At 34.1% G+C, this 17,123-nt stretch overlaps 1 protein-coding gene across 1 annotated transcript; it reads left to right on the plus strand.

Moving 5' to 3' along the window:
- The first annotated feature begins 9,713 nt into the window (after positions 1-9,713).
- On the plus strand, positions 9,714-16,238 carry LOC108765895 (organic cation transporter protein). Its single transcript, XM_018514777.1, has 3 exons — positions 9,714-10,197; positions 12,851-14,620; positions 15,643-16,238. The coding sequence occupies exons 2-3, from the start codon at positions 12,949-12,951 to the stop codon at positions 15,681-15,683; spliced, it is 1,713 nt and encodes a 570-aa protein (XP_018370279.1). The 5' UTR covers positions 9,714-10,197; positions 12,851-12,948; the 3' UTR covers positions 15,684-16,238.
- The last annotated feature ends 885 nt before the right edge of the window (positions 16,239-17,123 follow it).

Here is a 17,123-nt window from a genome sequence, read left to right on the forward strand (position 1 = left end):
TTTTATTTTATATTAAATATATTATATCAAAAATTTACATCTCATTTATATGAATTTTAGTCACTCTCGTATGATAAATACATGTAATTATTACATATCGTTAATAATGTAAAGAAAGATTTATTCAATCCGCATTAATTTATACTTACAGTCTCGTAATTTTAAATAACCTGCAGAATGTAATAATTTCCTCCGTAGCATAGTAAATTCCATTAGTAAAAACATCAACGACCGGTACATTTGTGTAAATAAACAAAGTAACGTAATTATTTCTCCGTAGTGACGTAAGTGCACTTGTTACGAAATGTTACGAAATACATATCGTTTTATCGTCAAGCAATTAAGGCTAGTCTTATACTTAAGCGACGTCGTGAATTACACGTCACGGAGAAGCGGGAAACGAGTCCTTTAATCCGTCAATCGAAAATCGATTAATTAAGATCGGGATATCGACTCAGTAAGTACCTAATAATCCTATAAATTACCAGAGGCGAATAATTGAGTTAGGAGAACGAGCGTCCCTAATTGATTGAAGTCATCCGCCAGCGACGCCGGCGACGGCTCGTAGCGCGCGATTTGTCACACACGAGACCCGCGTTATTGAATCTTCCATGTACCAACGCGCGCTGACGATATAAGTGCAAAAGTGAATTAACCCAGAACTCCACTTTCACAATCGTGTCATATCTCGGACGCAAAGCTACGAACTTCGTCAAGATGCGTCTCACCCGCGCAAACGCGTGTGAGAACAACAAATACAGAATCATATTCACGCGTGTTTGTTGTATTATTCTTAATTTTTATTGATATTCGTAAAATTGCTTTAATGAGTCTCTTTTCAATTATTTACTTTATCGAAAGATAATTGATGCGATTTTCAATTTCGCAGCATGTTTTTATCTTTGTTTATAGTAACCAAAAGATATCTTATTACATTTAACCGTCTCGAGCAAGTCGTTATTATTACGAGGGGTATATTTCGCTTAAAATCGTGGAAGAAAGATACAGAAATCGCCTTTGGTATTGGCTCTCGCACAATACCATTTTTCATTCACGTCGTTTTAGCGACGTTCTTTATCACAACGCGGCGTCGTCGTAAGTCGAAGCGAGCGAGCTTCGCTATTCCATTAGCCGCAAAGACTCTTCTTATCAGCCCGTCGTGTTTCGGCGATCGAATTCCCGAGAGGTTGGCACATCAAATTTCTTTTTCCCGCGGAGCTCTTGAGATTCGAATACGGGTGAATCGAAAATCCCAGAGCATGCCGGTAATCCTACACCGTGAACAGTACGAAGACACGGTCCATCTGTGCCATAACGGAGGCTTAGGTTACTCTTCATTGTGGTGTGCCCTTACGGAACGAGACACCGACGTATCCACTATTGTATGTAATCGAGCGTGCCGTGTACGCAACGTATACGAAACCTGCGTACAGACTGTTCTTTAGTGAGCCCGAAAATTTCTTAAGGCTTCTTCCGCCCGGATGCGCTTCCTTCACATTTCCTCTCCGCGGTCTTACAGGATGTTCGGTAATAGATAATACGGCGATATTTGAAAATTAAAATAATTTTCTTTTCAAAAGATGGATGGTTTCTGAGTACAATCGATTTAAAAAGAAGTTTTTGCACGTCAGAGATGTTTAAAAAAAATCTTAACGTTTAGCTAATCTTATGGTAATCTTCACTATAATTAAATATTGACTTAAGGGATAGTTATAATATAAAATTTATAATGTAAAAACTGCAATAAGAAATTAGGAAAAAATTTCAAGAACAAAAATTATTTTTATTTCTAACAGAGAATATTATCTTGTTCGTCAAATGTCTTTATTATCGAATATCCTGTCTTTCTTTAATGTGCATGCGTATCTCTGTACATCAAATTTTATCTGCTAAAACATAAATTGGATGATTACATGTGTCTCCATCTGTCCCAAACTCAAGAGTCGCTAATTGTAATTTAATATCACTGACCCTGACCTGGAACAAAATAAAAAGCAGATCGATTTTTCTATCTACTGAACATAAAAATTATCACAGTGTGTACAACATGTCGATATTCAGCGACGAAATCATGAAACTAACATGAGGAAGGTCAGTTATTTATCACAATGACAGACCACTTTGCTGAATAACTACTAAATCATATAGATAAATGCGAGTCGAATAGGCAACTCAAGAAGGAATAACGAGATGTTTGCTTCTGAACAATTCGCTAGACACATTACAAATAAGTGCGTTCTTATTCAATACAATTTCAATATAATATTAAGCTAGATTAAATGATAATTAATCCTTTACTTGACATATTATCATAAAATCGATATCTCATTGTCCGATTATGACTATTGCTTCGTTAAAACACATCGAGTTCAACGTCACGGGTAAAACTGTTAATAAACCGGATAAGTTTTGCATATCATTGAGCTAGCATATTACGATGCGGTTTAAACGAGATTCTCTTGCGGTACCGCTATTAAATACATGGATAATCATCGCAAGTCGTGTCGCCGAGATCTGTTTCAAATATATACGCAAATGAATCGCGTGTGTCGCGTTTGCAAAAATCGCGAAATCTCGCAAAAACAGTGGTCCAAAGTAAACATCCAACCATCGGCGCCGAACACGCAATACGCATATTTGCCCATTGACTGTGGCTGCATACCCGGTGCATTCACCCTATATCTATTCTGCCATTATCCACTTGGATCCCGCCGCCCACCCCTGCGGTTCTACTTCCGCCCGTCGCGTATACTCGTAAAATAAATCGTATAATCGGATAACGAGAGCTGCCTCTTCGCAGCTCAAGCGAATAACTCGCGATAACTCGATCTTGGCGCGAATCGTCTTGTTCGAGCCAACGTACATCGACTACCTATATCAATATCGTGTCGGAATTGCACCACCCGTTGCGAGGTAATCGTCCCGCTATTTATGGACAAAATTTATACTGAATAACGGTACTGCGAAGAATTATAACTCTTGATAACTGTATTCGAAAAAGATGGAATAAAGATTATATACAATTCGTTCGGATTATCTCTTCGTGTTGTTAATTAACTGGATTAAAAAGTTTAGGCGATTTTGTTCAGATTTAAATATCTTATTTAATTACATCTTTAATAATCTTCTGTTTTTAATAAAAGTTTTATATTTTATATAAAGATTTTAAATTTTGGTTCACTTAAATATATTATTATTATACTTATATATCCAAAGATGGGAATTTTTGCTGTTATTTTCTATAATAATTACTTGGCAATGACGCAGTTTTTTTTGTAACGATAACAATAACTAACTAAAAATTGAGATTGAAAAAGTCACTTTTGAAGTGTAACTTGTTATCACTGCGCATTATTTATTGATAAAAGTAACTCATTATTTTTACCGTGTCAACTCATTATAAATAATGAGTTATTTTTTTCAATAAACGATGTTTGACAAGTTACTTTTCAAAAATGACTTTTCCTCAACTTAGCTCTTAGTTAATTATCGTTATTATCATAAAAATTGCAACGTCATTATCAAATCGTTATTATAAAAAGTAACGATAAGTGTAACGATGTTATTTAATTTCCATCCCTGTATATCTATTTACGTCATTAACGCTCGATTCCTAAATATCTTCAGGTTTTTATTTATTTAGAATTATCAATATTTTGTAATTTTTGTTAATGAAAACTGTTGATTCTAAAGTTCAAGTTTTACATACAATCAAATTAACCGCGAGTACTGTAAATTCGAGGGATTATGATATATACGCTACACAGACATATCTAAATTTTTGCTGGTCGCAGCTAACTGGAACCGATAATTGCTGTCTTCTTAATTTCGATATGATCGTTCCAACGGCATTTGCATTGATATCATCAATGCAAATGCCCGACGTTATCAGAAAATGCACGCCCAAAGAGAAAATAAATACTTTGACCCGTTATCAATACTCGGCGTTTACTTCGGTCATTGACATTGGGATCCGTTACTTGTAGTGAGCTGGATGCCAGAATCCTGCCCGTTTGAGCATAAGCCAAGTATTCCAAATAATTCGAAGAAAAAATTAACGCAAAATATATATAACAAACTCTAAAATAAATGCGGGATGACAAAAATCTCCGGAATGCGCGAAAATAATTCACCGTCGTGTTTTCAAGTTTCGCTTTTATTTTCAGACGAGCGCCACAAACTCTCCGTAGATCCGTCCGAATGTTGGGGATTTTTTAAGCGCGTGCATTGTGCATAACGCGTATCTCTACAATAAACATAGCTTTCCCATTATCGTCGACGGGTTACGCGCCATGCGCGCCAGAGAGAGTGCCTCGCTCCAGATTCTATCCGTCGGCGGGCCGATATCGCGTTTAACGTCTGACCCGCATTCCGTCAAGCAGCTTGAAATTTCGCTCTGTCCGCACCACGTCCCTGTCTCTTCTTCCGCATCGCAGCCTCCTGGCACGCAGCAGCCGGTTTGGCCGCGCCTCTCACGTCCCCGCGCTCTTGCCATCTCTCGCTACGACCGCACGGAGGAATATCTTTGTGCGTTCATGGATGGCGCCGCGAAAATATTGTTATTCCACAGCCGAAGAGACGCCCCACGAACATACGTGACGAACCTTGTGATGCGAACGATGCCACCATGCTAAATCTTTCCTTGTGCTCGCTGAACGCAGAGTACCTTAATGGAGCACGGACAGACTGATGACTCCGGTTAGAATTTATTGCCTGAAGAAATACCTCTTGAAATTGCGACGCGTTGCATGCCACTCTGCACTTTCGTGAGCGATTTGTCTAAGTCAAAAGTTTTACATACGGTAAAAATTATGCTTATTGCAGTCTTTCGAATTTACCCTCTTTGCGTTAATAAATATAAATGATACTAATGCGTATCAATTTTCAATGCTTTTAACGTTGATTTAACATTGTTGACGAAAAATAGTATGAATGAGAGAGAAAAGTCAGATTTTTATCAAATATATTGGCACGATATATCAACGAGAGTGAATTCTATTGATAACGTGAACGTAATTTAATAACGTACGTTGAATAAAATATCTATTTGTCTCGTCGTTTTAAAGCAGAGAAAAATAAAAAAGTTAGAATGAAACTAAAGGGAATTTTCAAGCGCGTTAATATTAAATAAAATTATTAAATTTTTTTCTATGCTTATTATTGATACATTTTTGTTTTTAAATCGATTTATTTAAATCGATCTCTCTGTAAATACATATAAAATAAATCGCTATCCTAAATTTTTAGAAAAAATAAGAAAATAGCAGAATATTAAATAATAATTAAATACGCATCTTAAAATAAAGTCTTATTTTTTTAATGTATATTACGCTTTATTCTGGATGCGCTTTAGCTGGCGCCAGAAAGAAGAAATCCGATAAGAACATCGTTACATGGCGCCGCTTAATAGAATGTTATCGGGATAAAGCTCCAATCGCACTATCTCGTACATCTCGCTGATTTATGTCACGTTGATATAACAAGAGAATAACAATATAATTGCACTCGAATGTGTATACGTAATTATCAATAGCGAGCGTATACGTTTGTTCACCAGATATCAAGACGTTAAATATTTTGATTATACATGTAGCATGTTGAATGTCACTTTGTAACGCTTTAATGCAATAGCGCGGTAAGACGCTACGCAATATCATCACAAAATTGGCGCATCCTACACAGTTATTTCTCATAGTGTCAAGTCTTGTATAAGTTAAAGTATGTTAAAAATCTATTTTTATACCATTTGTTTTCTGTCCTGAAAACTCAACGAGTACTGCATTTTCTCGGCAGTATACCTGTTTTTTCTGCTCGTAGTCAGAAGAATTATCAGTTTAAGTGTTTATAAGTAGAAGTAGATTTTTTCCCGTGATATCATTAATTATATAACTTTTTTATGTTATTCTATTTCTAACACTGTTTCTGTTTTACGCAAAGAATTTTATTTTCTAATACGAAACATCTCTCTAATAACAGTATAATTTATCCGAAACATCAGGAGTTATATTACGAGTTATTGTGTGTCTAAAAACATTTACAAAAATAGATTCTGTTTTGATAAATGGTGTCATTAATCATAAAATTTGACATCATTGCATTTTCTAAACAAAAAATAATGTGACATTTTGTGTTTTACAAACGCGAGGAATTTATCTTTTAACACATTTTTGAAAATGCAAAACTTATCTAAAATATCAGATACTTAATACATTTATAACTGCAGATTACGTAATTTTTTATGTACGATTATAACAACTTACGTACTCACATAATCAATATTGCACGAGTTATTTATATTGTAACAAATATAAGCGTGACATTCAAAGTAATATATATAATTAGCATCTAAAACTTTTAATCCGCACTTGATTGAACCAGAAAAATGTGAATCGCGTGATATTACCTTGAAACTTGATTCTGTTAAGTAGAATGATAATTCAATATATTTGTCAGTTAATCGTCACTGATCGTACACACGCGGGCGTGTATGTTGGTCGTTGTGTCGCTGGCACAAATTATCTCGAAATTATGTCCTCGCCTCTCGTAGATAAAAACGATTCACGCCTCGACAGTAACTTTCTCTTTCGACAATCATTGGAACGCTGCATCTACTTCAACAAATGCGAGGAACGCCACGCACTGCAATTACATTTAAAAGCAAGGCAAACCGTTCTAATGTATTCAAAACCTCGTTAAAGCAGCGATCACTTCAATTTAACATAAATTATATATGTATCATATCAATCAGTAGTTTGCACACAAGAAGACGAAACTCATGCAGAACTGACAGTTAACAATCGGTCGTAGACAAGCAGTTATCGCATTTTCGAGTCTTTCAATTTTTATTGAATCAGGGATTTCGCAAATGAATACTCACAGTTTTCTCTCAATCTTTTGGCACACGAGATAAAGTTTGGCAACTTGAAGGTAATTATGAATAATCTACCTATTTGTTATATTTCACAAGACAAACCATCACGTTTCCCACACATCCACGACGGTCATCGTTGGCAATTATCATCTTGTTATAGTAATGACGTAGTAATGTCAAGGACGCAAGGCACAAAGCATATTCTTAATTGAAGGGTCCGACATGTTGGGCATTATTTAAAATAGCAAACATATCATTTAAAAGTCAACCGATAATAAAAAATATGTTACACGTGTGCATATTATCGTCTAATAACAGTTAAACGGTCAAATGATAATTTATTTGGTGTCAGCGAGTCATTGTAGGGTTCGCTGTACCCCATTTCCATTCTTCTGCGTTCATTGACATGTTTGTTAGCTTCGGCGTAGTTTCTTAAAGGCTATATAGCCATCCACTGATTCTATTGCGAAAGCAATATATCGTAAGAATTTCGATAAGAAGCATCGTGGTGATGCTGATTGGTGACAGTGGTACAGTAATCAAAATTATTCTTAATGTTGACTCTGTACTGTCAACTCAGTTGATTCTGCAAGTTTGTAAATTACAAAGAAATTATTCGGATATGCACGTCTTGTGTTTGTAAATTTGAAGAAAACGTTGTGAATTGGTGATTCTGTCAAGACGGGATTTCTCCGACATCGGTACTAATTATTTTATCAATTAATGATTGAAGATAAAAGAAGCGTTAAAATAAAATGTTTATGCGAACGCGAGATTTTTTAAGATTTGTGTTATCACACGCACGTAATTAACGATATCAAAATTTAATAATAATGTGATAGATTTATGATAATGACTGTGAGATTAGTTTTCAACATGACGATATCGCGGAGAAAATAAACTTCAAATGGTGTAGAACGAAACCATTGCAACCACATCCTTTAGTCGGCGAAGTCAAGTTGAAGCATTCCGTAAGCAACGTAGCAAATAGAATTTTTTGTAGATTCAAAGCAATTAATTAAATGTAAAGTCGATCTTAATTAAAATATTGTTATAAGATTATTAATTAATTACATAAAATCGTTTTTTAAATATACAGAGTATTTTTTAAAACTCCAGCACTGAAAATATCTCTATTGTTTTTAATGATAAAATATAATCAAAAAGAGAAACATATTCGTTTCAAAAAGACATTATGATAAGAACAAAATTTTCTCAAGTTCATATTTCTTCGAATTTTAATATCATTGCCATTTTTTAATGGAATTATATGATTTTTTTACATAATATGATTTCTTTGTGTATAAAAATATTAAGGAAAAAATCAATAATCTACGAGACATTTTATATTTTATTCTGACACATTTGACTTAAAACATACCTCATAAGTTTAAAATAAATATTATGTTCTTTTCTATATACGATAATAATTTTATGCAAGTAATAATGAGATAAACCAATCAATAATGAGATAAACCAATCAAAAAACACATGGTTGCCTTTCAAAAAAAATTGTACAACATACTCTTTTTAAACAACTATATGTTTTCTTTAGACTAATTAATTTATTTCATTATTCTGTGCATAATTAAATTTAAAAATAGCAATAATATTAAAATTCGAAGAAATATGAACTTGAGAACAATTTTTTGCTTATTATAATATTAACACTCAACGATCCGTTTTTTCTTTAAATAGTAAAGTAATTTCATAATATATCGCAAAAAATTAATTTCTTTCTCTTCCTTATCCTACGAATTTTGACGTCGCGAGAATTAACATCTCGGCGCGAAAGTAGGCATTTATCAAAGTGAAATGTCAGCAATTCCGACAGATATGTATCGTATATAAAAAATACATGATAATATGTGATATCGTCATACTTTGACGGTTGCACATATGAACTATTATTTGAACGCCAAAAATAACTGTTATCATCAATACTATAACACTCTTAAAACTATAATGTCGAGTTTGCATGTATAATCAGTATAATAGTACAATAATACCGATAAGGAATCGGTTTATTCCACAAGTTGAGCCATCAAGTAGTTTTCCACCTTTAAATAAACTTATTATTTAAAATATTATTTCAAGAATATATTACAAATTGAAAATTGAGGACGATGATAGAAAACAATTAATAACGATCATAAAATCTTCACGTTATCACAGATTGATTAGATAAAAATATTATATTGACCTAAAAATTTGTAAAATTATCAAATAAATATATCATCAAAATTTAATTTGAATTAAAAATTAATTAGATCCTTAAATAAAATTATGATCTTAAAATGTAATAACTAATAATCTTAATAATTTTGTTCAAATGTAAAATACATTATCATAAATATGTTTCGTATCATACAAGATAAACTATCTACATCTTTTTAAAGATGGAAAAATGTAACTATATATATTATGAAATATCTTTCAACTCTAATATTTTTTATTCATCTCATTCACATTTGTGCAACTATTTAAATTATGCAACTAATGGCTGCGTTTAGGAGATAAAATCACTCAATAAACGCTCAATGATTTTTTAATATATTTTTTAAATATAACTAGTTCTTGCCAGTTTATTGCTGAATGTAAGTATAGCAATTGTAATAAAGACTTACTGAGCGCTCACTGAGCAACTTTATCTTCTGACCGCAGTTTATAATTCTGGCAGTATTATTTGTTACTTCTTATTTCTTAATCAAAAGTAACCGCAGAATTGCTTATTCAATCAAGAAATTTCAAGCGAAATTATCGATAATGATTATATTAACACACATTGCTCTGATAACAAGGTCAAGCATATTTATACGTATAATTGTTTGTAGGCACAACTATTTATAGGCTCTCGATTATGGTCGTCGGTAATTGATAACGTAATCGCCTTATGCGAAACGCTTTTTCCGGATGAGCTTCACGTCTTGCTGAGAAGAATTTACTGGTCTAAGGGAATTCACGCGGAAAAGATCGAGCGTGAGTGACTGATCGCGAGTGACGATCGCGCGAGTGACTGTGTCGCGTGCAAGGGCAACCGCAAATTTCGTTAAGTACTACAAAGTCTACTTGGAAGAATCGTCCAATCTCCTACATTTAAGTTGGAGAACGGAAAAGTCAGTCGTTCTCCTCAGCTCGCCGGAGGACATTAGACATTAGCAAAGATTCGCGCAGCCGCTCTCCCACTTTTTGCGATCGAAACCAATGCACCGGCAGATTTATCAATCATCGACACAGAAGCCATCCGTTTGTCATTCGTCGTGATATGCCATTGTGATCGAGAGGAATTATTCTTCAAGCGCTGCATAATTACAGCTAAAATTAAGGTATTGCTTTTTTATGTCAGTAATAAGCTTTGTGTCGTCTAAATTAAAAGATTTAGTCTCTAACTTGTGCTTGATTTAAATAAATTAAAATTTAATGACAATTAATTAGATACTAATTAATTAGAATTAATGAGAATATAAAATTTCATCAATTATTATAGCAATCTATTTTTATTTCTTTTTTTATAGGTATTTCAATGTTAACATTTAATCATATTATACGTACAAAAAGAAGGATTTTGTTGAAGTATCAAAAAATTTAGCTATATAATTTATTAGGTCACATAATTACATAGGATTCTCAAGTATAACAAATAATTCTACAAAAAATCTTGACACTAGTAGTTTGAGCGTCTTACATAACCATTTGGATGGTCCAACAAAATTATTTTCAGATCTGTAGCTAGCTAAATTTTTAGATACTCCAGCAAAATCGTTCTTTCCGTGCGCAATATATCTTCCTATAAAATTACTGAAGAATTTAATTTCTATTGCACAAGCAAAATTGATACTCAAAATGATTTTCAAATTTTTTAATAAATTGAACAATTAGATCAAAGTGTATAGTAAAAGTATACAAGTAATGTATAAAGTATATATGTAGGTATACTTTTACTATACTATAGTCAGCAATTTACTGTGATATGCGTCACGCAAAAACGTCAATAATTTACAACATGATTATGACAGCATAAGGAAAAAAGTTGCTATTGCATTGCAGATATAATAGACAAGCAAGCTATCACTTGCAAAAAAACGGTTACTATAATATTACAGTACCCCACTTCTTTTGCGAGTAAGATAGGTTTCTTTGAGCAATGCAAATAATTATCACGATTAAAATTTCTTTTTCTATACACAGACAAAAATACTGTATTAGATCTAATTAAAAATAATTTTATTAATTTAATAATTAATGAAATAAATATTTGTTTTAATAAAATAAGAATATGACGTATTGAAATTATTTAGAATTAAAAACTAACATTGTTAATGTATTATCATTTTTCCGTGTAATGTACAAACTGTACATTTTCGCATAAAAAAGAACTTTTAACACAAATAAAATTTATAATTAATAGAAAAATTATTATATAACTTTAATAAACGATATATGTATATAATGTGAATGTATTTTCGATAAATTTGAATGTTTCAATTTCAAACTTAACATAATTTTCTTAACATAATTTATAGAAAAATTATGTATATATTATAATAATGCTTAAATGTTAAGTAGGACTGCCATTTCATTTGATAGATCGATAGATATCTTTATACAGTATACACGTATATTAATTTTTGTAATATTCCTGAGATGGCCATATTCATTATCATAATTTATATATTAAATAAATATTAATACAATCAAAGAATTGGAAAGAATAAAGGCACTAGGAGTCAGGTGCAGAAGACGTCGCGTAAATAATACACCTATGAAGCGTAAAACTTCTTTATTCACTAAACGCGTTTACATGTTTCGGCTCACTTTTGAGCCTTCCTCAGAGCAAACACAAACTAACATATATAAACTAAAAGTTATCCTATCATGGTGAGCTCCTCTACATCGAGAATTTAAATGCCAGAATTAAATAAAAAAAAAAAAGAAAAGGAAAATGAAAAAGAAGGGGAATATTGAAAATGTCGAATTAAAGAATATGGAAACTAATTTATCAAAAATCTTTAAGAATATAATTAATTATCCTGAAAAAATAAGAATGCTCACCACGATTACAAAGCACCATATCGCAAACATTACCATGAATAATTCAAAAATCGGTTCCTGATATGTTGGCCAGTTGGTATCAGACACAGTGTGAGTCACTTTTTAATTATTAGCTAGTATTTTTCGAGATGTTGGATTTGTCCATTTGTTATTTCGAAAAATATTAGCTAATAACTAAAAAGTGACTCACTCTGTCTGATGCCGACTGGCCAACATATCAGAAACCGGTTTTTTAATTATTCATGATAATGTTTGCGATATGGTGCTTTGGAATCGTGATGAGCGTCCTTATTTTAGGGATAATTAATATTATATTCTTAAAGTTTTTTGATAAATTAGTTTCCATATATTCTCTAATTTGACATTTTCAATATTTCCCTCCTTTTTCATTTTCCTTTTCTTTTTTTTTTGTTTTGTTTAATTCTGGCATTTAAATTCTCGATATAGGGAAGCTCACCATGACAGGATAACTTTTAGTTTATATATGTTAGTTTTTGTTTGCTCTAAGGATATTATAGGACCGTACATGTGATAACACAAACTATAGAAATCAAAGCCTTAAACGGTCTAGCTAACTCTAAGGATATTATAGGACCGTACATGTGATAACACAAACTATAAAAATCAAAGCCTTAAACGGTCTAGCTGGATCTTAATGCTTGTATGATTCTTATGTGAATTCATATACTACGTATGTAGTCCCACAGAAACGCGCGTCGAAAAATTTTCAGTCTTGAAACGCTAACTCTACTAAACTACCGCAGTAATATCACGAGTTAAATTGACTAGCAACTTGACTTGGCATCTATAGAAGTTCTATCTACATAATTATAGTATATATAAAATGTAAAATGTGAATCCACATTCTCTCTTTTATTTCGCAATTTAAGTACGCTGCATAATTTACATTTGTAAATGTTCTTTCAGCATAAACGCATGCGGCATCTCGAGGACGATAAACGATTTAAATAGCCGCAATATCCGGCAAAATATCTGAATAAATTTTCCGATTGCGAACGAACGAGATGGCGAGCGTGGACAAAGATCTCGAAGAGCTTATGTCCCACCTGGGTGAATTCGGTAAATATCAATTCCGGCAGCATTGCCTTCACCTATTCGCCGCTCTTACGGCCGGTGTGCACATGCTGTCTCTACTGACAGTCGCGGCGGTACCAGCGCATCACTGCAACATCCCTAAAGCGAACGAGTCATTGACCAAGGAGCTGTTCAATTTCACCACTCACAATTGGAACAACTCGGACGTGCCTCTTCCACGTAATCTCGATAGCTGTCACTATCTGGATCACGACAACATTATCCGGGAATGCGACTCGTGGACCTATGACACAACATACTTTCAGTCGTCACGCGGCATGGAGTGGAACTTTGTTTGTTCGCGACGTTGGATGAGCGCCGCGGCGCAATCCTCGTACATGTTCGGCGTGTTTGTGGGTGCGGTCACCCTCGGTAGCATGGCAGACAAGTATGGCAGGAAGATCATATTCTACGTGTCTGCCGTGGCGCAATTAGTGCTCGGAGTATTGGTCGCCCTAGTAAATAACTACTATATCTTTCTGATAATACGGTTTCTGTATGGTATTTTTGGTTCCGCTGGCGCGTACATCACCGGATTCGTGCTGACGATGGAACTGGTGGGTTCGTCCAGAAGGACCGTGTGTGGCGTGTTGTTTCAATTGATCTTTGCCGCGGGTTTTGTATTGGTGGCTGCATGGGGCATTGTACTCAAGGATCGTATGTGGCTCCAAATCGTATATGGTTTGCACAGCGTAATTCTGCTTGGCCACTGGTGGTGGATGGACGAATCGCCTAGATGGCTGTGGGCACACAATCGTGCCGCTGAGGCAATCATCATCGTACAGAAAGGCTTAAAGGTGAACGGCAGTGACATCCACGTGAACGCGGCCAAACTGATCAGTAAATCGAAAGTACAGCATGAGACCAAGGAGGAAAAATCACACGGTGCGTTGGATCTCTTCCGAACACCGAATCTCCGCAAAAAGAGTCTAAACATCTGCTTCAATTGGTTTGCCAATTCGATCGCTTATTATGGACTGACACTTAACATGGGTAGTCTTGTCGGCAATCCGTATCTCATGCTGTTCCTCAGTGGCGTGCTGGAAGTACCGGCGTACATTGTAATAATATTCACCATGGATCGCCTTGGCAGAAGATTTCTAATCAGTTCGTTTATGATGATAGCCGGCGTGTGCTGCATCTGCGCCGCCATCATCACCGGCACGACTGGCGACCTGGTGGCCATGGCCACGGTCACGATAGTGCTCGTAGGTAAGTGCTGTATAGCCGGTTCGTTCGCCGTGGTGTATAATTACACAGCCGAGCTGTTCCCCACGGTGGTGAGAAATACGGCGCTCGGTATTGGTTCCATGTGTGCACGTCTCAGCGGCTCTCTCACGCCGATGATCTTTCTGCTGGACACGCTGGACCCACGAGTACCAGCCGCACTCTTTGGCTTTGTCGCCCTGGTGGCGGGCTTCTTGGCGCTCTATCTACCGGAAACGCTAAACCAATCGATGCCGGAATCTATCGAGGACGGTGAGAACTTTGGTATAGGTGATACCTGCTTCACTACCTGCATAGGCGGAAGAGCGAAAGTTGCCATGAGCGAAGTCACGATGGACAAGATACCCAAGAAAGACGAAAAGGAGAAGTTGAATGATATACACAAAAAAAAAGACTATTCTTAAATCAACCATAATATATTCATGTATAAGCAAAAATATTATAATTTTGCTCCAAAGATGTCAATCTTGATTTGATTGAATTTGTATTGATATAAGATTTAAAATCGAGCAAGTCTTGAATTAAGTGCAAAGTAATACTCGCATCAAAACAAATTTAATCAAATCAAGATTGATATCTTTGAAGCAAGATTATAATATTTTTGCTTATATATATGAATATATTATGGTTGATTTAAGAATAGTCTTTTCTTGTGTATAAACGCCTATATCATATCGCCTTAGAAAATTCACCAAGTGCTTTTAATTCAACTAATACTTAGTTGTAATATGTTGAGATAAAAAACAGATACACATTGGTTTCGAAGTCATGAAGTTCTTGCGTAGATATGCTGGTAGATGTGCTGGAGTATCAGAGATATTCAGAGTTAAAAATACTTATTCTTGGAAATTAGAGTCCAGCTTAATAATACGCACAATTCTTTATTGAAAAGAAGATATTTAGAAATAATTTATATATCATATACAAAGAAAAAGAGTCACTTCTCCGAACTGCATATAAAAAATATAGTTGAATTAATTAACAATATTATTGTATATTCTCTATTTTTATAGAAAAAGCTAAAAAATATTTTCTAAAATTTTGATAACATATACATATAATATATATAATAAATATGTAATATATATAATATATATAATTTAAGAGTTATTTCTAAAAATAAAAATTTTCTATTTGGTAAAATCAATAATATATTTTGTTGATTAAATTTATATAGAGTAGCACTGTTTTTATATTATAGCGATACTTCACTGTAACCCAGTTATTGTAATTTTTATAAAATTAAATGCATATGTAGAAAATATTCAATGTATGCTTTCAAAATTTTTGGAATTATTTAAGCGTACAACGATTGTGTGGTTAGTAAAAATATTTAAACAGTACTTTTATTTAAAAATGGACTAATTTTTCATATTAAATTCTTCCATTTCTTATAAGACAGAATTATCATCGGGTTTCCCGTGAATGTCCATGGTAGAAGTGATTAAAGATTCTAGCTGCTATGTTCACGTTCGAAGAAAATTCTTATGAAACGCTAGAATAATTTGAGAGAGAGAGAGAGAGAGAGAGAGAGAAGGAGTCAACGAGGGAATAAATTTGTTGACATCCCCGACTTATCTCGCTACCTTTAGTGAGATGAACCGACTAGAACCAACCGAGTTGAGGGTTATGCGAGATAATGGGAAGGACGCGGGGGGATTTAGAGCCCACTATGATCCTAATGGCAAGGATGCAATTCAAAGAAGATCTTCCGGGAGAACGCGGGAGATCTTCGGTTCTGATGAAACCGCCGACTCACCCCTCTCTTCCTAGCTAATGGAAAAAGTTTGTCGCCCGGTCCAACGCTTTTCCAATCATAAAGTTTGAAAAATGGTCACGTCTTGTTATCCGTGGATTTTTTTTTTACTATACAAAATTGACGATAGTAACAAAAAGTCTTGTCTCCTTAGAAAATTTCGCAAAGTTCTCGCCGGACACTTCAAGTTGTTTTTTATTTTATAACTGATATTATTATAACGTATTATGTGCATTTTATTAGGCAATTTACTTTACATTTATTTTGTAAATTTATTTTGGATTTAAATACTCTCGTTATTTATATTTCGTTTAAATACTTTCATCAGACCCTCATTTAATCACTCAAATAGGACGATATTATATATGATTAAATAAAATTCGAAAGCTCTCTGAGTTGTTGAAGATTAAATTATATTATATAATATAATAAGACGCGAATTTTTTATCCCGATAATAGTCGGTTTTAATCAAACAGTATTTTTTAATAAATTAAAAATTGATTACATCATAAAGTGACAAAAATAATAATAACTGAACAACGTAAATTTATCCTCTTAAACCCAACCAAAATGTACCGCGCATCACCGCTAAGCAATAACTAAGATATAATGCGCTTCTCTCTCTAAAGTTTCTGATCCGCAATGTCACGACGAGCTTTACGAGATTTCACCGGCGCATTTTGTAGATAAGCTATTTCGAAGAAGAGCACAATCTGTGGCGTTATAATTTATGCACTTATAATTTATGCGCAAGTTACGACGCAATGGCTGACGGCAAGTTTTTCCGCGTGTGTCTCTCTGGTTGTCAGACGATTAAAAATAACCTGCATCGTGCAATCACTTGTGCAATGATGAACGCATTTCCCTTTCAACACGATGATTTGAATCAATACAATTAATGTTATTTTAATGGTACGTTTAATGCGATGGATGTATGCATCATCAATTACTTTTATGCGAAATTAACGGGATATTATAACGCTTCCGCTTCCGTGAATTCCCGAAATTCCACACGTACGTAACGTCGCCGGTGTCGGCGGAATTAAACTGTACTGCTGCTCTAAATTGTAATCTTGAAATTCTACCAACTAAATTGAAAACAATTAAATCGACAATAAATT

This window comes from Trachymyrmex cornetzi, unplaced genomic scaffold, assembly GCF_001594075.2.
Source record: "Trachymyrmex cornetzi isolate Tcor2-1 unplaced genomic scaffold, Tcor1.1 scaffold56, whole genome shotgun sequence".
NCBI classification, from domain to species: Eukaryota; Metazoa; Arthropoda; class Insecta; order Hymenoptera; family Formicidae; genus Trachymyrmex; species Trachymyrmex cornetzi.

Excerpts from the sequence above, each read along its gene's own strand:
- LOC108765895 (XM_018514777.1), top strand. The coding sequence starts at position 12,949 with ATGGCGAGCGTGGACAAAGATCTCGAAGAGCTTATGTCCCACCTGGGT. Across the intron at positions 14,621-15,642 it reads CGAAAAGGAGAAGTTGAATG|GACAGAATTATCATCGGGTT; the intron begins ATATACACAAAA and ends CATTTCTTATAA.